Source organism: Pleurodeles waltl, chromosome 8 (assembly GCF_031143425.1).
Source record: "Pleurodeles waltl isolate 20211129_DDA chromosome 8, aPleWal1.hap1.20221129, whole genome shotgun sequence".
NCBI classification, from domain to species: Eukaryota; Metazoa; Chordata; class Amphibia; order Caudata; family Salamandridae; genus Pleurodeles; species Pleurodeles waltl.
In genome coordinates, this window is record NC_090447.1 from 1,331,835,460 (window position 1) to 1,331,861,276 (window position 25,817).

A 25,817-nucleotide genomic window follows, 5' to 3' on the forward strand; every position below is an offset into this window, starting at 1 on the left:
TCTCCCATCTAAAGAAGGGTCTATCGTATTTGCAATGTGTCCCTCTTTCAGACAATGAAAAGGGTAAATTAAGTGGTGGCTAGCTCACATTAGGGCGTGGAATGGCCTTTGATGATCGATTCAAATGCCAGTGGAGTAGGCTGGGGGCCACATTGTAGGGAGTTCTCCACTAGTGTGAAATGGTCAGAAGAAGAGAGTTCTGCTCACATCAATTGTTTGAAGTTGATGGTCTGCTCATTCGCGGTCAAGTGTTGGACAAAGGATTGAATACAATACAATGTCCTCCTCAAGATGGACAATGTGGTGGCAGTCATATCCCTCGACCATCTTTGGGGGACACACTCCAACCCCATTTCGGAAGTGGCCAGACGTTTCTGGGAATATTGCCTGGAGGACCAGATCTCAGTCACAGCAAAACATCTTCTGGGGTCGGGCAATGGAATTGCAGACTGGCAGTCCCGATATCTGAGGGATCTCAGTCTTTGGAAACTGGACCTCTCTGTTTTTCGGGTGTTGAACTCCTGATGGGGCCCTTTTTCAGTAGTCTTTTTCACGTCTAGACTGGAGCTTAAGCTGAAAAACACTTCAGCTGGAGGCTGGATCCTTCGGCTAAGGCAAAAGGTACATTCCAAAAATGTTCGGAGACAGAAAAATATTACACCCGAAATCACCCTTCTAAGTAATAATGTGGCTATTGACCCAGGTTCTGTGAAGTGGGTGGAAGTAGTGGTGGTCATCCCCCTTTGGAGTTCTCAGATGTGGTTTCTAGTTCTGATGGAACTTTCCTGTGATTCTCCAATCCATCTAGCCTTGTTCCCAGCTCATGGCATAGAGGAATACTGGGGGTAGTTGCATGTAATAGGAGTTTCACAACAGGCGGCAGACCTTCTCTCTAAGGCGTTTGCAGTTAACACAGTTAAAAGCTATCGATCAGCTTGGTTCAGGTGGATGGGTGGTGTTGTCAATGACACTCAGATCCTGTGGGGACCACCATTGTCTACGTCCTGAATTTCCTTGCCTCCTTAGCTTCAGATGGCATGGCTTACAGAAAGAGCAATACCTTTCGTTTGGCAATTTCAGCAGGACATCTGCTGATAAATGGGCATCTGGTGGGAGAACATCCATTAAATTGGAAACACCTAGGGGGAGTTTGGCTTTATACTCCCCCGAGCCTTGATATTCGGTCCTTTGGGAAACGAATGAACTTCTTAATCTGTTTCTCTCTTGGCCAAGTAACACATACCTTTCTTGGAAGCAGCTGTCAGCTAAATTGGCATCCGTCCTGTGCTTGGTATCATGTAGACGAGTCTCCAATGTCTGGGCTCGAGACATCACAGAAGAACTTTTTACTCTGGATGACGTTACCTTCTATGTTTCAAGACAAATGAAAACCAATTCCAAGATTATCTATTATCCCACTTTTTTACTTTTTTCAGATTCTCCTAAGATGTATTATGTATGTGAGATGTATTATGAATCCATGACCGAAGAGCTCCCCTTCCCCCCTACACTGATTGCCCTCACAAAACCACACAAAGTGGGTTTTCCCTCTACCATTGCTACGTGTGTTAAGTGGGCCTTGCAAAAAGGTGGCATTGACACACAGATGTTAAGGCCATCTCCACCAGTGGGGATATGGTCTCTAAAGCTTTTTTCTTGGGACCTCATTTAGAGGATTATATGAATGCAGCGAATTGGTAATCAGACTGTCTTCAAGAGCTTTTACTTTGTCGCTTCATAGCATGGCATCCTTCGTGGTGGATCAGCTTGGAACTAGCATAATCCTTGTCATGATATAGAATATAAAATTTCCTAGCTTTTGTAATGGAACGTTTCAATTCTGTTAAGAACATGGAGGTGATAATTTTCTATAGCGCTGGCAAGACCCAAGGGTACCAGAGCGCTTTACAACAGTATAGGTAATAAACAAACATGTTCAAAGAGACAGTTATACATACATCCTGCTTGGTTGAACTGTGATGAACGTTATCCCAAGTGTTCATGTGATTTATGGATTCTTTATTGGTGTTTTTTTACATGGCTGCTGTTTAATAAATCAAAGAAAAGAAAGCATAATCCTCGCCTCCGTGTCCTTAATAGAATTTATATAAGCCTCCAGGAATGAGCGCTGGGAAAATGTAACTTTCTGACAATTACTTTTCCTTAATGTTTGTTAAAAATCAGATGTAACTATTGAATTGGATTTTAATAACTATTAAAAATAGCTGTTTAATTATTTTTCTTAGTCCCATTCCTGAAATAGAGTATTAGGATGTGAAATGTTAGTTTCTTGCCTCTCTGTGCAGGGTCCCAAGATCTGTCTGGCCTTTCTCCTCATGATTTCCTCTGGTTTGTCCTCGATGTGAGAAAGGGATTGCTCAAAGCCCAATAAATTGGAAGTAATATATAGAGGATTGATTTTGCCCTTACCAGAGAGTTGTGCGTACCTTCTCCTAGCCTAAGCTACCCTTTCTGGTGGTTCATGGCGATGGTAATTCTCAGAATCAGCTTGTTGGAGCTGTGGATATACATATAACGAGTGGTAAATGCAAGGAAGGTCGCCAAAATGAATGAATGAAAGCTAAAGGAATCACAGTCACCCACATCATGACTCAACTACACCACCTCTCCAACTGCCTCTAATCCGCCCCAGTACTTGACTAATGCTGACCACTCCAACAATCTCATCCATTCTCTGCCACTCATTCATAGCCATCCAAACCATAGTCACTCACAACCATTGATGCCACCACCCACAGCAACTCAAACTACGAGTTAGCAACATAACCATTAACCCACAGCCATGCGTATCACCACAATCTGCTAACTGCACTCTTTTAATCCAGGATACTACTCACTGCAGTCTCCCGCCACTTTCTCTGGGCCACACATGAATAGGTAATGAGTGACAGTCACGCAGAGTACCGGCACCAGCCACTCAAACACCAGGAATCCATTTGATCTCACAACTCAACACAATTCCAGGTGTATTTAGCACCCCATTCCTACAACCTCTGACACTACCATTTACTTCCAGTATGCTACACACTGCCCCACCCCCAGTCTGTTTCAAACATTAAATATCAGCAAAACACCCAAGTTAGTGCTGCCATTTAATGGATTAGACAGGCGCACAAGGGTGTATTTACAAATGTGTCTGCATTTGTACTAGTATGTCTGCACTCTGTCTCTCCTCAACACACTTCACACTCGTAGGAAGGGCCTAACATCTCCTCATCAACTGCTTCATAGTAAGTAACATCCCTTTTTACCAAATTAATATCACACCTGTACCAAGTGCAGTGCCCCTCTTGAACAAGCTAGAAGCAACCCCTCAACAGTGTCTGTACAGCTCTTCCCCAAAACAAATGCCATACTTATAGAACGTGCACTATTACTCGAACTATATTTACTAAAAAAAAAAAATAAAAAAAAAATATTTATACCAGCTGCAATACAGGTCGTTGACAAATAACACACTTTACAAAACAAATATCACACTTGTAGTAAAGTGCACTATGCCCTCTCTACTAAATGCACTACCCACCTTCAGCAACATCACACTCAGAATAGGTGCACTACCATCTTCATCAAACACATCGCTCACTTGAAGTGAATACCTCTTCCCACGCGTGTGCATTGCACCTCTTCCCACGCCTATGCATTGCACCTCTTCCCACCTGTGTGCATTGCACCTCTTCCCACACTTGTGCATTGCACCTCTTCCCACACTTGTGCATTGCACCTCTTCCCACTCATGTGCATTGCACCTCTTCCCACTCATGTGCATTGCACCTCTTCCCACTCATGTGCATTGCACCTCTTCCGACACTTGTGCATTGCACCTCTTCCGACACTTGTGCATTGCACCTCTTCCCAATCGTGTGCATTGCACCTCTTCCCACTCGTGTGCATTGCACCTCTTCCCACTCGTGTGCATTGCACCTCTTCCCACTCGTGTGCATTGCACCTCTTCCCACGCGTGTGCATTGCACCTCTTCCCACGCGTGTGCATTGCACCTCTTTCCACGCGTGTGCATTGCACCTCTTCCCACGCGTGTGCATTGCACCTCTTCCCACGCGTGTGCATTGCACCTCTTCCCACGTGTGTGCATTGCACCTCTTCCCACACTTGTGCATTGCACCTCTTCCCACTCATGTGCATTGCACCTCTTCCCACTCATGTGCATTACACCTCTTCCGACACTTGTGCATTGCACCTCTTCGCACTCGTGTGCATTGCACCTCTTCCCACTCGTGTGCATTGCACCTCTTCCCACGCGTGTGCATTGCACCTCTTCCCACGCGTGTGCATTGCACCTCTTCCCACACGTGTGCATTGCTCCTCTTCCCACGCGTGTGCATTGCTCCTCTTCCCACGCGTGTGCATTGCACCTCTTCCCACGCGTGTGCATTGCACCTCTTCCCACACTTGTGCATTGCACCTCTTCCCACTCGTGTGCATTGCACCCCTTCCCACGCGTGTGCATTGCACCCCTTCCCACGCGTGTGCATTGCACCCCTTCCCACGCGTGTGCATTGCACCCCTTCCCACGCCTGTGCATTGCACCCCTTCCCACGCCTGTGCATTGCACCCCTTCCCACGCCTGTGCATTGCACCCCTTCCCACGCCTGTGCATTGCACCCCTTCCCACGCCTGTGCATTGCACCCCTTCCCACGCCTGTGCATTGCACCCCTTCCCACGCCTGTGCATTGCTCCTCTTCCCACGCCTGTGCATTGCACCTCTTCCCACGCCTGTGCATTGCACCTCTTCCCACGCCTGTGCATTGCTCCTCTTCCCACACGTGTGCATTGCACCTCTTCCGACGCGTGTGCATTGCACCTCTTCCCACGCGTGTGCATTGCTCCTCTTCCCACGCCTCTGCATTGCTCCTCTTCCCACGCCTGTGCATTGCTCCTCTTCCCACGCCTGTGCATTGCACCTCTTCCCACACGTGTGCATTGCACCTCTTCCCACACGTGTGCATTGCACCTCTTCCCACACGTGTGGTAAGTGCAGCACCTATTTTGTTATACACGATATTACAGATCTGTACTCTGGCTTCATCTGTTAACAAGTTGGCTCTATGCAAAGGAGTGTAAATCGGTATCTAAAGGAGCCAGGCAGACTGGCTGTCAGTGTTTGGGGAATTTTGTTACTGAATGTTTATTTCTTGTATATTTACATTTTGCGTGTATACACAAGTTGTATCTTCTCGTTTTCTCCTCATGTTTATTAGACAGCTGTTCATTGCTTGTCCAGTCTTGACCTTTTATCGCCAGAAGGGGGAGATGAGGGAATGTAGATGGTTTCCGTGTGGAAGCTGGCGTGATGAACTCTAGGCATGAATAGATTTATCTTTCAACCCAAATAAAACCAAAGAAGCATTCGAGATGTAAAGCTTTCATGGCTCTGGTCAGCTCCTCTGTGCCTTCGTGGATTTGTTTAGGCTGTGGAAGTCATTAAAAAGATAAGTGCCTGCAGTTTAATCTTCTCCATTTCGTTCCTCTCATCACTCGCTCCCATCCTTTTATTAGCCTCGCCTTACCCCGTAAAGCGCGGGAAATAGTAATAAAATCTTCAGAGCCCATTGCAAGTCTGGTTTCTGCTCATTAAACAAGGGAAAGCGTGAAAGTGTGTCCAGGCCTCTTTATGTCCGGTAATAAATGCTGCAACCCTCCAATGCTGCAGTCGCAGCAAGTATGTCCGTGCTACCCTAGTAAGGGACATACATGCCCTCCATGGAGGGCAGCGCTAACCTGACCTCGGAGGAACATGTCAGTACGAACTTTCCATTCCCCGCCCACCGAGAACATGTTGCATAGCATTTAGCTTTCAACAAATATGTGTACTCTATGAAGTATTTGTATGTGTCTAACAGTGTTTGGTTTTCTTGTGGCTGGAATTCGTATAGAATTTGATTTTTTAATAAGCTGATGCCTTCTGATTGATGGTGGTAATTGAGCCAGAGATGCTGAAGTGGTTCGTCAACCCTTTTAGGAAGGGCCGCTTCCTTGGAAGCCTCAGACATGGTGTTGGCATTAGCAGGAAGAGAGGTTGTAGTAGAGGGCATTCTGAGATGTGACTGGCGTTTATAATGAACACTGTGGCGTGATCCTACTAGAATCAACAGCGGAACCTCTCTGGTATGTTTTTAAGGATTTGGCTGCAAAACTAAAGGCTCAACTGGAGAAAGCCCGTGAGATCAGGGTGAGCCAGACACCTCGTCCATCTACAGCCACTAAGAAATCTGAAGCAACGGTAAGAAATGTTTATTTGCATGTATGTGTTTGAACGGGATCTACTTTTTATAATAACCTGCCTTTTACTGTTTGCATACAATCTCACTCCCCTTTCAGGTGAGTATTAGCACTCGTTGAAATTTAGATGGGATGGCGAAATGAAAGACATTAACATAAGATAAATCCTTTGCTGCTAAAAGTCATCAGGAAGAGTGGCACATTTTCAGTGTGGGTATTAAAGGGCCAATGGCAAAGGTTAAAGACGTCGTAGAGCATGGGTACTCGCAAAAATTTTCCCAGGGGCCAAAACGTTTGGTCTGTGATGTGACCAAGGGCTGCACTGATGCCTGAAGTGGCAGTCTGGCGGATCAGGGAGTGTTTACCGATGCGGTGGATATTGGGGAAGTGAGGCTTATGCATCTGGTGCCTGAATAGCACAATGAGAACCCTGAACACCTTTGATTAATCCCTTGGCAATTGTTCTATTTCACTTTCCCTCTTTTTTCTTCATTATCGTATATTAGAGGACCTTTGCATACATGATTGCAGGATGGGCGCTGTACAAAATCTTTTTTGGTGTTTGCTTTAATAAAGTATAGTGTTGTTCATGTATAATAAGAGCCCAGGCCACCCAAAGAGTGTACGTAACAACTGACGTGCAACTTACTTCACTTCTGCCATTGTTGTCAGGGTGGGGGAAAATGAAGGTTTCAAAATTTATATTTGAAAAAAAACTATCACTTTAAAAAAATACTTCTTCATGCGCTGATATAATCTAATGTGCTATGTTGAAACAGCTCTGCATATTAATGAAATACACTTGCTGAATTCTGAAGAGACTTTATCACATTTGTACACTTTGCTGCAAGATGTCTTGAAAAATTAAGGTTTTTTCCAAAGTTATACGGTGCAGGACTCCCTAGTTAATTCCTTTTTATAACATTAATTAGCCTTTAGATAAAGCTTGCCTTTTGATTTCTCATCCTTTTAAAGTTTAATGCAGAGTTTAGTAAATAGCAGTTCAGAGCTGCTGTTGCGAGTTGCGAGAGCTGCATCTAAAGGTCAGGAGGGCCACATGCGGCCTCTGGACCGTACTTTGAGTATCAATGTCCTAGAGTAGCGCAATGAATCTCATATCTACTGAGCACCAGGCTGTGCAATTCCTTGGTTGCCTGCCTTCCTGAAGTCACAATGCCACTGGCCGGACAGGAAAGCAAAAATACCACTGGCAAAAATAATTATACTAGACCCACATTGCATTGAGCAAACTTAGCTAACAAGCGAGGGAAATGGAGGATAACTGGGGAGGTGCGGCTTTGCCTCATCCTTCTCATTCTCTTCAACATTACTCTTCCTTCTGTCTGGTGCAGTGTTGGTTATGGTATGATATACAAGTTGAGCAAGGGCCTCTGAGAAATTTCAAATACTTTATGAGACGGACCAGAGCAGTTGCATTTCCCTCTGGTGCTGCTCACTTAATATTGGAAAATCCCACTACAGCACCTACTGACTCCTGCAGTCGCTCCAGCTTTGCAGTATAGCTTGAAAACTAGTTCCTGATCTGGCAGCCGCTCATGTAAATGCACATCTATCTGATCAGGCCTTATATATGTACGATTGAAGGCATAGACTTCAATTAGTGGTCACCAGTGGTCGCAACTGCGACCCCTAAGCCGCCTGTTGTGACCCCTGCCACCTTGCTTGCCATTCCTGGCTGTTTGTCAGCCTTGGCAAGTGCCTTGGTGGCATAAAATCAGTCACAGTGTGAGCAGTGCTTGATTGCAATGCCGTGCTGAAGCTCTCCTGCAGAGACATTCAATCAGTCAATCAATCAGTATTTGTAAAAAGCGTGGCTACTCACCCGTGGGGGTCTCAAGGTGCTGGGGGAGAGGGGCCTCATCGAAAGAGCCGCGTCTTGAGGTTCTTCCTGAAGATGGTGAGCGACGTGCTTTGTCTGAGGTGCAGGGGGAGGTTGTTCCAGCTCTTTGCTGCAGTGTAGGTGAAAGATCGTCCTCCGGCGGTAGTTTTGCGGATGCGAGGGATGGTGGCCAGGGACAGCTGGGCAGAGCAGAGGGATCTGGCGGGGGTGTGGAATGAGACACAGTGGTTCCAATAGGCTGATCCTGCATTGTGTATGGCCTTGTACACGTTAGTGAGAAGTTTGAAGGTGATTCACTTCTCAACCGGTAGCCAGTGGAGGGTCCTCAGGTGTTGGGGGATGTTTCTTGTCGAGGGAGGTCCAGAATGAGTCTGGCGGCGTTCTGGATGAGTTGAAGTTTTTTGATGTTCCTAGTTAAGGTGCCGGCATAGAGGGCATTACCGTACTGGAGCTTGCTAGTGAGTAAGGCGTGGGTGACTGTCCTGCGACAGTCTGCTGGGATCCATCTAAAGATCTTCCGAAGTTTGCGGAGTGTGTGCCAGCAGGAGGAGGCAACAGAGTTTACCTGGTGGGTCATGGATAAGGAAGAGTCGAGGATGATTCCTAATTTGCGGGCGTGCTTGGTCGGTGCACCGGGGGCGCTGAGGGATGTGGGCCACCAGGAGTCATCCCACGTTGAGGTGGTGTTTCAGAAGATGATGAGCTCCGTCTTGTCGGAGTTAAGCTGGAGGCAGCTTTCTCTCATCCAGGTGGCGACAGCTTCCATTCCTGAGTGAAAGTTTCTTTTGGCCGTGTCCGGGTCTTCAGTGAGGGAAATGATGAGTTGTGTGTCATCAGCATATGACACAGTGTTCATACCGTGGCTTCTGATGATGGTAGCAAGAGGGGCCATGTATACGTCCAGTGTGGGACTCAGTGAGAATCCTTGGGGGATTCCGCAGTTGACTCCTGCGAATATGGAAGTGTAGGGCGGGAGTCTGACCCTCTGCGTCCTCCCGGAGAGGAAAGAGTGGATCCATTCCAGGGCTCTTCCGTGGATTCCTATGTTGTGGATTCTGGTGTGTAGAGTGCTGGGGAGACCGCGTCGAAAGCTGCTGAGGGGTCGAGTAGTATGAGTGCTGCGGTGTGGCCGCGGTCTAGGATTACTCAGATGTCGTCGGTGGCTGCCAGGAGTGCTGTCTCCGTGCTGTGATTGCTGCGGAAGCCAGACTGAGAGCTTTCCAGGGAGTTGTTGGCCTCAATAAAATTCCATAGTTGTGCGTTGATTGCTTTCTCTAGTACTGTGGCGGGGTAGGGTAGCAGCGAGATGGGCCGTAAATTCTCTACTTCTGATTGGTTGGCCAAAGGTTTCTTCACGAGAGAGCGTATTTCTGCGTATTTCTAGTCCTCGGGGAAGGTGCCCGTGCTGATGGAGCAGTTGATTGTGTTACGAAGCTCGGGGCATATGGATTTGTTGGCTCTGATGTATATGTGGTGCGGGGAGGAGTTCAAGGGTGCTCCGGAATGGGTGCTGTTCATGATGTTGACTGTTTCCTCTGTGGTGAACGTGGACCAGATGTGGATGATCTGGGTGAGTTCGGGGGGGGGGGGAGGGGGTTGTCGTCGCAGGTTCCGGTGTCAGGATTTTCAGGGAGGAAGCTGTCTTAGATGTCCTGGGTTTTGTGTGGAAAAAGGAGGCAAGTTTGTTGTAGAGGTCCTGTGACGGGATGGTGCTGGTGGCTCGGGGGGGATCTGTGATCTTGTTGATGACTGAGAAGAGTTCCTTTGAGTTGTGTGCGGAGGAGTTGATGTGCTCCCAGAGTGCGTTCTTCCTTGCGTTCTTGATTTTTCGTCGGTCGTACTAGGTGACTGGTGGGCATTTCCCTGGGGGGCTGATAGGGTATGGGCAGGTTTTGGTAGTGGGTGTCGGTTTTGTAGAAGTGCAGCAGTTTGAATAGCACTGCAAAGTTTCTTCTATATTCAACACTTTTCAGGCAACAATAAAAGTGCCAGGTTAACTGGTGATTTATTAATGTACTTGCTGGAGAGTTTTGGGAGTTTTGTCTAGTAGCAGTTTTTTACTTATTTAAGGTAGCGCAGAGGTTGATATGCCTGCTGCAAAGAACGTGTACCATGTATCTCAAAGAACAATAGTTTATGTGGATAGCTCAGTGGGTTACTGCTTTTGTCAGAGAGATTCTGTAGTGGTTCTCCAGACAAAAAACTCTTAAAAGTGCCTACAGGTATGGATGACATGTGAATCGTACCCCTTGTAGTCTCCTTTGCGTCATGTAATATTTTCTCTACACTGATTTACACACGTATGATTTATTTTCTCTTTACATGTGTTTAATGGATTTTGAAAATGTGGAAAGTTTTGCTTTAGGAGCAGTGAATAATGGAGTAATTTCTAAATGCGGACTGTAACATCTGCATTTGTAAAGCAAGCATTTATTCCTTTGGGCATTCTCGCTGTTTGAATAGATGTTTGTCACTGGTAAGGTATGTTCAACACAAGATTCCCTATTAGGCACACTACGTTATACGTCCTTTAATTCTGAAATGCTTTTGAGGCACCATGTTTGTTGAAGAGGCTAAACGTGGTGGGACAGCACATACAAGGAAGGTGGGGCAGTGTCTGACAAAGGGTAGGGTGTTGAAAATGCAATAGAGAAAGTGTAATATCGCTCATTTCTAATGAATGCATGATGATGCAGAAAGCGCAATAATTATGAGATGCATGAAACCCTAGAGTGGTGATGCTTAATGGATTAACTCTGGAATGTTATGTGTGGTGCATGTTGATAACTTACTAAATATTAGAGAGAAATGTACTTTTACTGAAAATAAATTTGTATCATGCTGTAAAACAGTGTACACTTATTTTGAATAAAACTATATTTTCTAGCATTATAGGTTTAACAACTCCCATAGTATAAAAAAAAACCTTGAATCTATGTTATTGTAGTCATATTTCCCATGCTTAGGCTACAATTCATTTTATGGTCTGTATCGGAACAAAAAAAGTGCATGGAGAGTGCAGGAAGGGGGATCAACAGATGAACTGCATCAACAAAGTAGAAAAGTACAAGGATTTATTTTCCTGCAGGGCCCTGTTGACACCCCCTTCCCCTGACCGACCCCCCCTCCCCACCCTTCCCAAAGTCCAGGGCAGATTTAGCCCACAGGTGTACGGGTAGTGAGTGCCTCAGTACAGTTAGAGGAGGCAGGGCAATGAGACTGACAGGCTGGTTTGCCCCCCATGTACTGCAAAGTGTTGAAAGTAGAACAGAGCATAAGGATACACTGGGAATGTGCTAGATGGCCACTGGCAATCACCTTTATCTAGCATGCACAGTGAGTGTACATCTGAAAGGCAGTAAAAAGAGCAGGTTGTGTCTTGAATCCATCGGGTAGGGCTGTTAAACATCATAGGTTAATGATGGAGCTAATGTAGCAGATGTTATCTTTGCATGTTGGCACTGACTTTGTATTGGGATTAACTGCAAATGCATAGAGAAAAAACAGGATTGAGTTTGCTTCCCACAACTTGAGCTGGGCATGAAAAATTGAGTAAGTATAGGGGGTTATTGAGCCGGGCATGAAAAGATGAGTAGGTATAGGGGGTTAACATATAATCAATTTTTTGCTGATATGAATAACCTGTTTTTGCTTTTATACAAAAGCAGTTTGAAAGCTAGCGCATACCTCTTAATTCACCCTGAATACGAGGGAATCGCCACACCTTTGGCTCTTCCTCCATTTCAAAACATGACAAATCCCACTGAAAGGCTCAATTGTGTCTGCCCTATAAAAAAGTACTTTGCCCAGCTCAGAGTCAATACCACTTTGTATCTCCGTTGATTTCACTGGTGTTGTGTTAACATACAGAAAATAATATATGCAATAAAACATCTCTTGTATACTGTTTATTAACAAAATAGCAGTTAAAAAAATTACATGCTTGTGTGTGAAAGTCTGTCTGTGTTTCCTCACTATTGTGTAGTGTGCCATGCCCTAACTCTTTTTTTCTGTATTTTCGACATTTTAGCAGTAGAATTGCTGGGTTTAGCTGCAAAATGAAGAAAAGTGTATTTACCTACAGAAAACCCAAAGATCCAAAACAAAAATAAATATTGGATTTGTTCACTAAATAAAAGAATATGAATACCAAAGTCCCTCCTACAGGTTCTAATGGAGGCAGGAGAACAAAAGAAACGTCTGATACTGCTCTATCTAGCAGCGAAGGCGTATGTTCACATGTTTACGACATCCCTGAAACATCATCTGCTGCCATTGCAGCTACTTCCCCTTGTGCTGATGATAGGTCTGCCATAGTTCATGCTGAGTGTTCATTTCACACTGATGTTGAAGATTCGTCTTCTTATGTTTGCAGCTTAGACAGTACTTCCCTGGCGGGCCTTGCTGACTGTTCATCATCCTGTGATGACAATGCAGCCTGCTCATTTTTGGGGAGTGACATTATAGAGGCACCTCGAATCAAAGAAACTTGTCAGACGCCGACATCAAAATCCCACCTGGAAACTGAATTCTTGGCAGACAACTTGTCATTGAGTTATTATAGTGACCCAGTGCAACCAAGAATTCACACATTCCCCTTAGCTGCAAGCCGTAGGTTTATTGGAGATTACAAAACCCATTCTTGCATAGAGTATTCCATCCTTAAATATGCTGTTTATTGTATTGTATGCAGGCGTTTAGTGCTGTTACTGTGGGAGGAGGATGTGAAACTGGCAATGTTGCATTCATTGATATTTGCTTCAGTAAGTGCGAACAGTTTACTCATTCTTTGTCCAAACATTCACAGTCAGAGAAGCATAAATCAGCAGTTATTGCTTAAACCAACTTCAAAATATTACAGCAGCCTACAAACTTTCATCAGTTATTTTCTTCTGTACTTGTAAGCAGTGCGAAGGTAGAAATTGAAGAGAATAGACAACTGTATAGCATGTCATGGAAAGGAAAGTCGCTGGGAGAACTTGACCTGCATTAAATAGCACTCTTTATCTACTTTCCATGACGGAGATTTGATTACATGGTAATTTTAGTTTCTGAAACAAATGATAAAGTTAACTTATTTTGAACATTATAGGCCCATCAATCTTCCCATTTTAATTTGTTTGATATCGACAATGACTGATTTCAACTTGACTAACATAATTTCCATTGTTGGACACTATTTGACAGGTTTTTAATCAATGCTACATTAGCAGAAGTTACTACTTGAAACAATGTATGTAGCTGCATTTTTAATAGGATTGGAAGTGTCTGTTTTTAGAATACTTCTTTTGTGTCTGTAGAGATTTTCCAGCCTGTGTGTGTGATGTAAATAACCAAAAGTTATATATATCACTTCCTGTGATAGCACCAAGCCGAAGGTCATGCAATGTTGCTTCCTTTGCTTTCATGGAGTCCAAAGGTCATGTGATGTCACTTCCTGTGATGTCATCAGGTCAAATGCCTTGCAATGTCACTTCATGTGACATCACAGGGGTGTATCAAAGGGCAGGTGATGTTGTTTCCTGTGATGTCACCATGTTGGAGTTCATGTGATATCACTTCCTTTGACATGAGGTGGGGGGGGGGGGGCACATGGCATGTGATGTCACTTCCACTGCCGTTGGCATTTTGATGAATCAACGTTCATGATAGACGGTAGGGCATAAGAAAATATTTATGTTTTGTTGGAAGATTATAAAAAAAGGTAAGCTAGAACAAAATAGTTTTTGGTGAAAGGAGTGGAAAGAAACATTGGAATGGACTACGGTCAAAATCTTAAATTGTTTGCGAAAGGTTGAGGGGTGAAAAGAAGGGAGTTTAGAAGGGAAGGGAAATGATTAAGGATAATGGAAAGGGCCAAAAGCTAGTGGAAAGGATGTGAGCTAGATGGCTGTGGGGCAAAGGGTTAAGAAAGTTCTGGTTTGGAGAACTACTGTCTTCCTGAAGTGGGAATATGAACTAGGTAGGATTTCCACCCCGCTCGCTACACATAGTGCCAGAGAAGATGTTATGTCAGCAGACATAGGAGATGTTTTTTTCCACTATCAAGATTAATGTCGGGAGTAGTACATAGATGCCGCCTTCGTGCAGTGACGTCAGTTCTTTTCTTTCCGCGCCACATGCTGATCCGGAGAGAGCTACCCTGGTCTCTTTTTGACCGACTTCCACCGTTTTGTCAGGTTTTTGTGAGATATTTGGTGCTTCGAGGATGTCCCCAAAGACCGGTTTCAAGCCTTGCGTGGACTGTCACCACATGATGTCAATGACGGATCTGCATCGGGTTTGTGTGTGGTTTCTCAAGCACGACCCGAAGTAAGTCCCGGTCTCGATCGAGAGGAAGGTCTCAAGACTATTTGCGGAGCCATCAACACTTGTCGCCTTTGAAATCTTTGGGTGCAGGTAAGAAAAATAAGTAGAAGAGATCCCATCTCTCTACGACTTCACCCCGTCGCTCGGCTGACATGACGCGGGAGGAGCGTCGACGCTCAAGGCCTCTGTCCTCGGAGCCTGCGTCTGGGTCCACTCCGCGCTTCCCAGAGTTTTCCAGGGATGGAGTGACCCCCACCCAACGTAAAGAATTCTATGAGGCCATGCGCCTCATCTTTCGGCGGACTGACCCCGATACAGTGGCTTCGGGCCCGAAGGGTTCAGTTGAGGGGCCTTTGGGTTCCTCCCTGGTGGCTTCAGCTCAGGCCACCGAGGTCCCCTCTGGATCCGCTCGTGGATCCGCACTGGCACCGGTCGCACCATTGAGACCTTCCCCGGCGCTGGGTCGATTGTCGACGCTCCCGACATCGGTAGTGCCCACTATCGATGTCGACCCGATCCTTATCCTCAATGAATCGGAGTCAGAGCGGCGTTGTTTCAACGCTGCCTTTGTCTTCCATGGGGTCTATTCTCTCTAAGTCAGATTTGGACCCTTTTCCTATGGGTACGAATTTGGGGAAGGATTGGAGGGGTCCCTGGACCCTTATGAATACCAGGATGACCCATCTTTGGACTGGGTCCAGGATTTGGTTGACTCCAGTGCTCTGAATACTTCTCCAAATGCTGGCATGCTGTCTCCTCCTACCGTGGCTACGGCAGAGGGAGCAACTTATGGTATGGTGGTCAGTAGGGCAGCTGAGGTCCTTGGCCTTGAGCTTCCTACTGTAGCGGTCAGGTCCAATCTCCTGACGGAGGTGCTTCAGCCAGGGGCTTCTTCATCCGAACCCCTTGTGCCATTCAATGAAGCCCTCACCGATGTCCTTTTGGGTACTTGGTTCAAACCCAACACAGGGGCTCCTGTGAAGAGGACTATCGTACGCCGCCATCGGCCCACTCCGAACGACCCTAAATTCCTGTCCCAACACCCCATGCCTGAGAGTCTTGTCATCCAGGCTTTCTCTTCTTCAGGCGCATTCCCTTCCGCAACCCGGATAGGGAATCAAAAAGGCTGGAACAATTTTGTAAGAAGTTGTTTTCTTCTTCCAGTCTGGCTCTGCGGTCTGTGAACACCACATGCCTTTTGGTCCCGCTATACCCACTCTTTGTGGGATACGTTTGCGCAAGTCCTGCCGCAGATACTGTAGGAGGCCGTGCTATCGTCTCCCAAGCTGTGAACAATGGGAGAGATGCAGCGAAGTTCACAATCCCTTGTCGGCTGGACACAATCGACTCTCTGGGTAGATCGGTTGCTACAACAGTGGCCTTGAGGCGCCACACCTGGTTGCGTACTTCTGTTTTTTCTGGGGCTATCCAACAGTCACTCATGGACATGCCCTTTGTTGGCTCTCGTCTCTTTGGAGACAAAGCGGACTCAGCCTTGGAGAGATTCAAGGATTCCTGGGCTACGGCTCGGTCCCTTGGTCTTTCCTCTGCCCCTCGCCCCCTGCAGTCCGCTTTTCGCCCCTTTCATGGCCTCAGAAGGGGCTCCATGTCACGTCCTCAGCCCAGCCACCGTGCCACCCATGCTGTCCAGCCTCTGCGTGGCCGGTGACGCGAAATCCCACGTGGGTGTCTGCCCAGTCCATCTCTGCCCCCGCAGCAGCCTACAAACCCTTCTAGTCCATCCCCTCATTCCCATCCGGTTGGCGGCAGGATTCGTCATCACCTGCCCCACTGGGAATCCATGACTACGGACAGGTGGGTTTTGCAGATTGTTCGAAAGGGCTACTCCCTCCCTTTCGCATCTTCTCCACCAGCCATGCCTCTATCTTTCAGTAACCTTCCAGAGGATCATTTGACACTTCTTTGCCAGGAAGTCGCTGCTCTCTTGGCCAAGGGAGCTATGGAGAAGGTCCCTGTGCCCGAAGTAGGTTGTGGTTGTTATTCCCCTACTTTCTGGTGGCGAAAAAGGACAAGGGCTTACGTCCTAACCTAGACATTCGGGACCTAAACTGCTTCCTTAAGAATGAGAAATTCAAAAGTCTCACCCTGGCTCAGGTTCTGTCTGCCTTGGACCCAGGAGACTGGATGTTAGTGTTGGACTTGCAGGACACTTATTTCCACATCCCCTTCCTGCCTGCCCACAGACGTTGCCTACGATTCAAGCAATTTCCGTTTACCATGCTCCCCTTCTGCCTTACCAGCGCCCCTCGGATTTCACAAAAGTGATTGGGGTGGTTGCTGCTCATATGCGCAGACCAGGAGTATCAGTCTTCCCCTACCTCAACGACTGGCTGTTGAAGGTGGACTCGCCCCAGAAAGTCGTCTCCCACCTTCAGACTACGGCGAACCTCCTGCACACGCTGGGGTTCACTATAAACGTGCCGAAGTCACACCTGACTCCCTCTCAGATGCTCCCCTTCATTGGAGCTGCTCTGGACACAGTGCAGTTTCGGGCTTATCCTCCCGAAAAGCGAGTCCAAGACATTCAGGCTATGATTCTAATCTTTCAGCCTCTGTCTTGGGTTTCAGTGAGACTGACGCTGAGGCTGCTGGGCCTCATGGCTTCCTGCATCCTGCTAGTAACACATGCCAGATTGCATTTGCGGGCTCTGCAGTAGGACTTGAAGTTCCAGTGGGAGCAGCATCAGGGAAATCTCTCCCATATGGTCCAGATCTCAGAGGGGACTGCAAAAGACCTGCAATGGTGGCTTTCAAATCGGCATTGGGTCCACAGCAGATCCCTCACCCGTCGCCAACCAGATCTATCTATAGTGACAGATGCGTCACTTCAGGGTTGGGGCGGCCACATGGGAGAGGCGAAGATCAGAGGCTTCTGGTCTCCGACGGAGTTTGGGCTCCATATCAGTCTTCTGGAGCTCCGGGCGATCAGGCTTGTGTTGAGAGCATTTCTTCCCTCTCTCACAGGGAAAGTGGTGGAGGTGTTCACGGACAGTACTATTGCCATGTGGTACTGCAACAAACAGGGCGGAGTAGGGTCCTGGACCCTTTGTCAGGAGGCACTACGTCTCTGGACAAGGCTGGAACATCAGGCCATTACCCTGGTAGTTCAGCATCTGGTGGTTTCTCTCAACTCCAGAGTGTACGAACTCAGCTGTTGATGCACAGCTGATCACGAATGGCGTCACCATCTGGAGGTGGCGCAAGGTCTCTTTCAGCAGTGAGGAGAGCCTTCGTTATATCTGTTTGCCTCTGCAGAGAACGCGCAATGTCAACTTTTTTTCGCGTTGGAGTTTCCAAGGCGGCACTCGCTCACAGTGGAACTCCGGCCTCCTTTCCGCCTATAGCACTTCTGCTCAGAGTTCTCAGGAAGGTCAGAAACGACCGAGCCCAAGTCATCTTGGTAGCTCTGCACTGGGCACGGAAAGTCTTGTATCCAGAGCTATTGAGCATGTCCATCGATCCTCCACTCAGACTGCTTCTTCAGGTGGATCTTCTGACGCAGCAACAAGGGACGGTACTTCACCCGAACCTGTCCAACCTCCGCCTTCATTCGTGGAGATTGAGCGGCGACAGTTGACCACTTTTGATCTTCCACCCGAAGTCTGCAGTGTTATCTTGCCACCAAGGCGTCCCTCCGCCAAAACTGTATACGCCTGCCGTTGGAATAGATTTGTGGCATGGTGCACCAACAATTCTGTTGATCTCCTCTCTGCCCCTCTATCCGAGGTTCTTATGTTCATTCTTTATTTGGCCCAGAACGGCTCTGCTTTGGACACCTTAAGGGGCATTTATCTGCCATTTTGGCCTTCCTTAGGTTACCTGTTCAGCCTTCACTTTTTAAATCTCACTTTGTGAGTAGATTCCTAAAAGGCCTAACCCATTTATTTCCTCCCACTCCATTTATCATGCCTCAGTGGGACCTCAATCTTGTCCTTACTTATTTAATGTGTACTCCCTTTGAGCTGATGCACAATTGTCCCTTACGGCTCTCACCTTCAAAACTGTCATTCTTGTTGCCATCACCTCTTCGCGCAGGGTGAGTGAACTTCAAGCCCTTTCGTCTAAACCTCCATACTTGGCTGTGCACCCTGACAAAGTGGTGTAGCACACCAAGGCTTCCTTCCTTCCAAAGGTGGTTACGCCTTTTCATGTAGGTCCACTAGCGCCGGCGGAGGTGGAAGGCTGTTCCTCGGTTTGGCTAGTGTCAGGGGCCCTTCGTTGAGCTACTGCCTCCCTCATGGTCTTGCCAATATTAGCCAGCACCCCTGCTATGGTGATCAGGATGGTGTATATTTTGGTGAGGTCATCCCTGATCCCCATGTAGTGTCCCTCCTGCAGCCGCTGGGTGTCCTGAAACTTGGCCAGTACTGTGCCCATGGTCTCCTGGGAATGGTGGTATGCTCCCATGATGTTGGAGAGTGCCTTGTGGAGAGTGGGTTCCCTGGGCCTGTCCTCCCCCTGTCGTACAGCCGTCCTCCCAGCTTCCCTGTTGTCCTGTGCCTCTGTCCCCTGAGCCGTGTGCCCATTGCCACTGACCCCAGGTCCCTTATCGTCCTGGGCTTGTGGGGTTGCCTGGGGTCCCTGAAGTGGTGGACACACTGCTGATTGACGTGTCCTGGGGACAGTGGCATGGGCGCGCTGGGTGGGTGCTGTGCTTGTGTTTCCTGCCCAGCGGTCCTAGATGGGCCAGGCTGGTCATCCTGTCCCAGGCGTGCAGAGCTGCTGTCATCACTGTGGGCCTCTTCTGTGGAGCAGTGGATATAGCTTGAACCTCCTGTCCGGTGACGTTGGGTAGGGGTTCTGTTGGTATGCAAATGCATTGTTATTGTATCTGTGTGTGTCATCTTGTGCAATGGGTGTGTTTCCCTGTATAAATGTGCTTGCACTGTCGCCTTGGCCTTGTGTGATTGCTGATTAGGTGGGCTGGGTGAGTCTATCTAGTGTGCATGCTGTAGTGATGGGTGTCCATGCATTGTTGATGCATGCAGGGCTTGGTATTGGGATGGGTGGGTTGTGCTAGTGGGGTATATGTGAGGTGTTGGGGTAGGGTTAGGAGTTTGTGATGGCATGCAGGTAGGGTGTGGGGGATAAAGTAGTAAAGATTTGACTTACCAGAGTCCAGTCCTCCTGCTACTCCTGAGGCCCTCAGGATGCATGATCGACAAGACTTGCTCTTCCCATGTTGTTAGTTGTGGGGGAGGTGGTGGGGGTCCACCACCAGTCCTCTACAGCAATCTGGTGTCTTGATACCACGGAACGTACCTTCCCCCGTAGGTGGTTCCACCTCTTCCTGATGTCATCCCTGGTTCTTGGATGCTGTCCCACGGCGTTGACCCTGTCGACGATTCTCCACCATAGCTCCATCTTCCTTACAATAGATGTCTGCTGCACCTGTGATCCGAATAGCTGTGGCTCTACCCAGATGATTTCCTCCACCATGACCCTAAGCTCCTCCTCAGGAAACCTGGGGTGTCTTTGAGGTGCCTTGATGTGGTGTGGGTGATGTATGGGGTACTGTGTTGTGATGTATTTAGATGTGTGTGGATGGTGTATGTGTGATGGTGTTCTGTGCATCTGGGTGTGGTCTTTGCTTTTCTCTCTCTGCTTGTCCTAATTTGTTTGTTGAAAGGGTTGTGGGTAATGTGGGTGTGTGTTTTATAGTGGTGAGGGTGTGGTGTTTGTATGTGTGTCAGGTGTGTGATTTTGAATTATCCAATGTGGTGTAGTTTTGTAAATGTGTGTGTATTTTGAGCGCAGCGGTGTGTCCCGCCAATGGTTTACCACGGTTTTAAGACCGCTGCGGTGATTCGTGGGTCGTGATACTGTGGGCGTATTCCTGTTGGCGTGATGGTGTGGGTTTTGCTATCGCCAGTTTATTACTGACCTTTGGTGTGGCAGATTTGTGTGGGTGTCTTTATAGTGGTGGATTTCTTTGTGTGGGTCATAATACCCGTAGCGGAATACCGCCGCGGTCATGGTGTGTTGGCGGCCGTCAGCACAGCGGTAAGCGGAATTTACCACCAGGGTTGTAATGAGGGCCTAAGCACCAAAGATAGTCTATGGAATTGGTAGATCAGCACCTAGAAGTGAGTTCAGTCTGATCTCAGTGAGGTCGTCCACTACACCAAGCTGGTTTGTCGAGGACAAGGATTTTACCTTCTGGCTTCATTTTTTGTGGAGCTGAAAATTCTTTAATGGGACAGGCCTAAAGATGTATTGAATGAAAGTGCATTGAAATGGAACACCTTTGTCCCCCTGGTGGCTCTGGTAGTCTTGAAGTCCAAAAATGTTCCAACTTTTCAGGGTTTTTGGAGTAGCTCCTCTGGTCACTTCTAAGATACTCAAGACCTCAAGGACTGCACTAAGTAGCCAAGACTCACGCCAGCAGAGGCAGCAAGAGAGGTCTAGTTGGCACAGGTCTACTGGTTGCTTCAGGAAAAAAGCCTGTAGCCACAGAGGAGGTCCGCCAACTGACTCCTGGAGCTCCAGTTCTTTAGCACTCGTCTGAGGTTACTGAGAGCAGGTCCAGTCCTCTTCTGATTTTCTCTGGGTCCGGAAAGTTTTCTGAAAAGAGTTCTTTGGGCTTGGTTGGCACTAGCCATTGAGTGGGGATGATTCCAGGATACTCCCTAACCAATGAGGAAAAAGGTCCTGGGTGGCACCCTGACCTCTATTTTAGCAGTACTTATTGCCCCTACTGCAAACAATCCTACACTGCCCTTCAATCCTTAAATCCAGATTGTGGAACCCCTTTCTTATTTTGCAGAGCTCCTGTCCACCCAGAGGAGTGGCCAGGAAAATAAGCTGTTCCCTCCTCTGTGCTCACTCCAGACCAGCTGTGGGTGTAGTGTCCCTCCCATTGGATTCAGAGGCATCCTTGGTAGTGTGGGGTTGCTAAGTGCAAAACTTCCCCTTCATTAGATCGCTCCTTACTCTAAACTGTGAGTGTGCAGACCTCATCTCTGTCCCTTTCAAGTTGTTTTGAAGTTCCTGGGTCCACCTCATCTATCCTTCTTGAGCTGATAGGGATCAAATGTCCCACACCAAGTACATCCTGTCACCAGCCCTAAACCATTGGTCTGCTCTAGGAGCAGTTTTCACACCTCATTTAGGGCAAGTACTGGGCAGTTGCTGGGTAACTTTCTAAAAGTTATTTTCCTAAATATTTAACAAAAATCTAAATTCAGCAATGAATTTGATTCATAATAAATCTGAAAAATATTCTTTGAAGGTCTAATTTAGCTTTTTCCTTTCAAAGTTACAGATTAAAGTTTAAAATTTGTACTTTGAAATTTTTTAGGATCAAGCTATAGCCCTGCCAGTGAAAATAGCTTTTGGAGGCTAATCACTGCAGGAATATGCTAACTTTAATTTCCCATATGTTCCTCATTTAAATATTGAACACGCTCCTTATGAGTGAAAAGGTGTACTTAGGGGAGACTTATTAATATTTAAAATTAGGGTTTCCCACCTGCCAAAAAAGGCCATAGTGACATGTTTCGGTGCATAAAGAATAATGTTGTACAGGAATACGCATGCACTGAGCACCTATCATTGTAGCTCCTAGAAAATCCAAACAAGGTGTCCAGCCTAAGCACACTAATAACAGCATCACTGCCCCACAGGAAACTCCTCCACAGGTTGCAGTGTTGGTGACCCACTACTCCCCTAACACCTCAAACAAATCCCCAGTAGGTGAGGAAGCTCGAAATCTGTCAGCTCATGGGGTGCTTTATTGAGAAGTTTAAATCACTGTTGAGGGCTGAAATCTCTCCACTATTCTTATGTCTGTCCATTATTGAAGCCAGCTTAGTGTCATTGATATCTTTGCCTCCTGCGCTGTCTCCCACTTCTAGTAGCAACATGCCCAGGGCTAGAGAGACTTTACTGCTGTCTCTTGCTCAGCCCCTTCATGTAAACCTTTCTTCTTCCCATACTACAGCAGACAAGGATGCAGTACCGCCCAGGATCCCTGATGAAATCGAGCCCTTCCACGCTACTGCCCCGGGTATTGGCCATGCTGGGAAGGACCTGTGTCTGGCCAGGCCTTTGTCAATCTGCCCCCAGCCACTTGTCCCAATGTGCTAGTTCTTACCGGGGTACCAACCCCCCCCACCCATCTCAGATGCACCCCCACACCAAATGAGCAGAAGAAATCCGATGAGGAAGGGTTTAATAGAACATTAGACTGGCTTATGCACTGTAAAGGGTTGCCTATTTCCCTTGCTAAAGACAGTTTGATTATTCAAAGATATACCTGGATTGGGTCAGACCCAGTAGATGTTCGGGCTGATTGAGTAATTGTGAACTTCAGAATTTCATTCTTGGTACACAGTCTACTATTTGGCCCATACAGTCAAACTTAAACAAGTACCATTAACCTGGTTCCCTTAGGATAATTTTAGAAACCTTTGGTTCCATACACCCAGAGATTTACTTGACCCACGTTACTCACAGAACCTCAGGCTGCTCGTTCTGTAAACATCCCTTGGAACCATCATCAGCTTCCATTGTAGTCTTGCCAAACAGAGTGCCCTTCCAAGAGTCCTTAGTTCTCTTCTCAAGATCAACTGTCCTTTTTTCCTGTCACCACTGCCAATAGATGTGATGCTCTGTCTAGCCTCAATTGACTCCCGGATAAGGCCAATCAGGCTTTAGGTAGCAACTCGAACGTTCTCACCCTAAAGACTGGCCTCTTAGCACCCAGCCAGGCTCGTTCATACTCCATACTTAGTTGGAATATTGCAGGACTCAAGGATAAAATTAATTATCCTGACAGGCTGGCCTTTGTCAATAAGTTTGACATTATAGCCCTGCAGGAAACGTGGGTACCTCCTTAACCAGCTGCTATGGCTACGTATGCTATTTTAGATAAGCCGTCCCCTCTCCACGAGGCAGAGCTAAGGGAAGGCTCTTGGTCTGGATTAGTCTGAGTCTCCAAGTGGAAGCTACAGTAATTAACTCTAAGAGCTCGGCTTTTCTAATCCTGCTGATACAGGACAAATTATCTCTTTTTTCTTTAAACAATTAACAACGTTGCAAATAGTGTTTATATTCATTTTACCCACCTGTTTAATTTTTCTTTTTTAATTACAATCTCCTGGGGGAGGCCTTAGATCCCAGCCAAACTATTTACTGTGTGGAGATTGTATTGCTAAGCTGGCTGACCACACTTTATGGTTGGGGACATCAGCGGAGGAACCCTTTGAGGTAATCAGAGATAGCAGAGGCGAAGAGCTGTTCAAACATATTGCCACTCATGACCTAGTTGACCTTGTCAATGCTTTTAGGGGGAGCGGTGTGACTTTGCTGTCTTTTAGAAGGCTTGGTAGTGCCTCATCCATTAATTACATTTGTGACTAAGAACTTCTTGCCTTGGTTCTCCAAGGGAGAGGTTGTGCAGACTGTTTGGGGGGGACCATAATGCCCTTTTTTGCCATAGGATAACTGCAGTTGAGTAGGTACAAACGCCCCACTAAAGCAATTGCTATTCCACAGCATTCCTCTGATGATCTTGGGCTTATTTGGCACCTCAACAATTCAGGTGATACCTTGGCCTCCCTTTTGAAGTCGCAGCAAGGCCTGTTTCTTAACTGTTTGGCAGATGTTAGCGGAGTTGATTTTTTTGGCCCACTTTCACAACTTAAATCATGACATTAGAGATTCACTACTTAAGCCATCACGCTCCGAAAGGGAAGGACCTCCTGGTTTGAGGAACATTGTTCTGCAGTCAACTGCAGCCTAAGAAGGCTCTGTCTGCTACTTCTAGAGACTGGCCCAAGGTACGAGCACCTCTCCTTTCATACAAATCCACCCTAAAACCAGGAAGGTAGTTCAGCACTGAAGAGCCTGGAAGCTCCTTGAGCGAGCTGTAGCAGGAAATAATAGCAGGATGTTTTGAGAAACAATCAAGAGAATCAGGCTCAGAAATGCCACAGAAGGCCCTCTCCTGCATTGTAACATCTTGGGGTCTGAGTGGGTCCTTCATTTTAATGCCATATACCATATTGAGGTGAACTTGGACAGGGTCCATGCAAAGCAGATTACAGCGATCACCACATCTGTTGAAGGCTGGTTATTAGCAGAGGTAAATACGCACCTATCACAGCAATAATGACCCAGACAGTGTTGGGTCCAGTCAAGGTCTCAAAACATTAGCCCCTGGCTCAACCCCATGTAACTTGGCAACGAGCAGGCAGTCTTAGCTTCGGAGACAGCTATCTAAAGTATTTAAATACCTATTACAGTAAATAAGTAAGGTACAACACACAATTAAAAGCCCACACCATTTTATAACATAGTACATATTTTTATCTTTAAAGTGTCACCAAAGCAACAAAAATCTAAAATAGCAAACTAGAGTTATGGATTTTTAAAGATCAAATAAAAAATGTGCTTTCTAGTGCTTAGCAATCAATAGCGCCAACCGGGGACATCTGGTCGTGCTTGACCAGGACCAAGTCAGAGTTTGAGGCCGACTGCGATGAAGCCCTGCTCGGCTACACTGAGCAGGGGGCCTCAGTCAAAATTTTACCTGCGGTCCTCCTCGGCAAGTCGATTTCCATGCACTGTTGGACTGCTTTTCCGAGAGGCCCCGGTCAATTCCTGGAATTCTGGCTCTTAGGAGCTTTCAGCGGGACAAACCTGAAATTCTGGCCAGGTCACGGTTGAAGGTAATCGGCTTGACTCACAATGGCAAGTTGGTCCACTTATGGAGCTTTTTCCAAAAGTTGCTCCAAACGTCTGGATCTCCTTCCAGAAGTTCTCCTTTGGGTCTCAAAGTGTCTAAAACACACATCCAAGGGTCTAGGAGCACTGAGATGGTCCTTGGAAGTTTAGGACTTCAATTCCCACAATGCACCTCACCACATCCTTAAAAGTCCGCTGTGCGCACTGCAGACTTTTTTGATAGTTGGTGCAGGCAAGCTTTGTTAACCTTTCACTTTAATGGAGTCCAATCATGAGTCCTTTTTTTGAAGTAAGGCAGTTCCAGTGTGCAATAGGAGCAGTACTTCACTGTGCAGTCCTTTTGGTTTCAGACCAGGGTTCCAGCAGTGCAGTCCATTTTCTTGTGGTTTCAGGCAGCAGATCTGAGTTCCAATGCAGATCAGCCACTTTTATTTAACTATCTTGGGTGCAGTCAGTTGGCATCCTTGTCCAATGAGCTGCAGGGTGCCACCCCGAAGCATGACAACTTCCTCCAAAGTGTGGCATTATCTTGTCCCATAAAACACTGCACTTTAATATTCCAAGATGGATGATTTTCCTCCAGAGGAGCAAGACCTGGCTAAACCAACCCACTGATGTAGCTCATTTCTATTAACTCCCACCGTGGACATCTGCAGATTCCTTTCCTAAGCCCT

At 46.9% G+C, this 25,817-nt stretch overlaps 1 protein-coding gene across 1 annotated transcript in view; it reads left to right on the plus strand.

The window, feature by feature from the left end:
• The window catches only part of CWF19L2 (CWF19 like cell cycle control factor 2), an 860,723-nt gene that overhangs the window by 368,600 nt on the left and 466,306 nt on the right, over window positions 1-25,817 (plus strand). Inside the window, exon 10 of the mRNA XM_069202341.1 lies at window positions 6,163-6,264. Within this exon, the coding sequence (XP_069058442.1) occupies window positions 6,163-6,264 (102 nt within the window). The remainder of the gene's footprint in view (window positions 1-6,162; window positions 6,265-25,817) is intronic.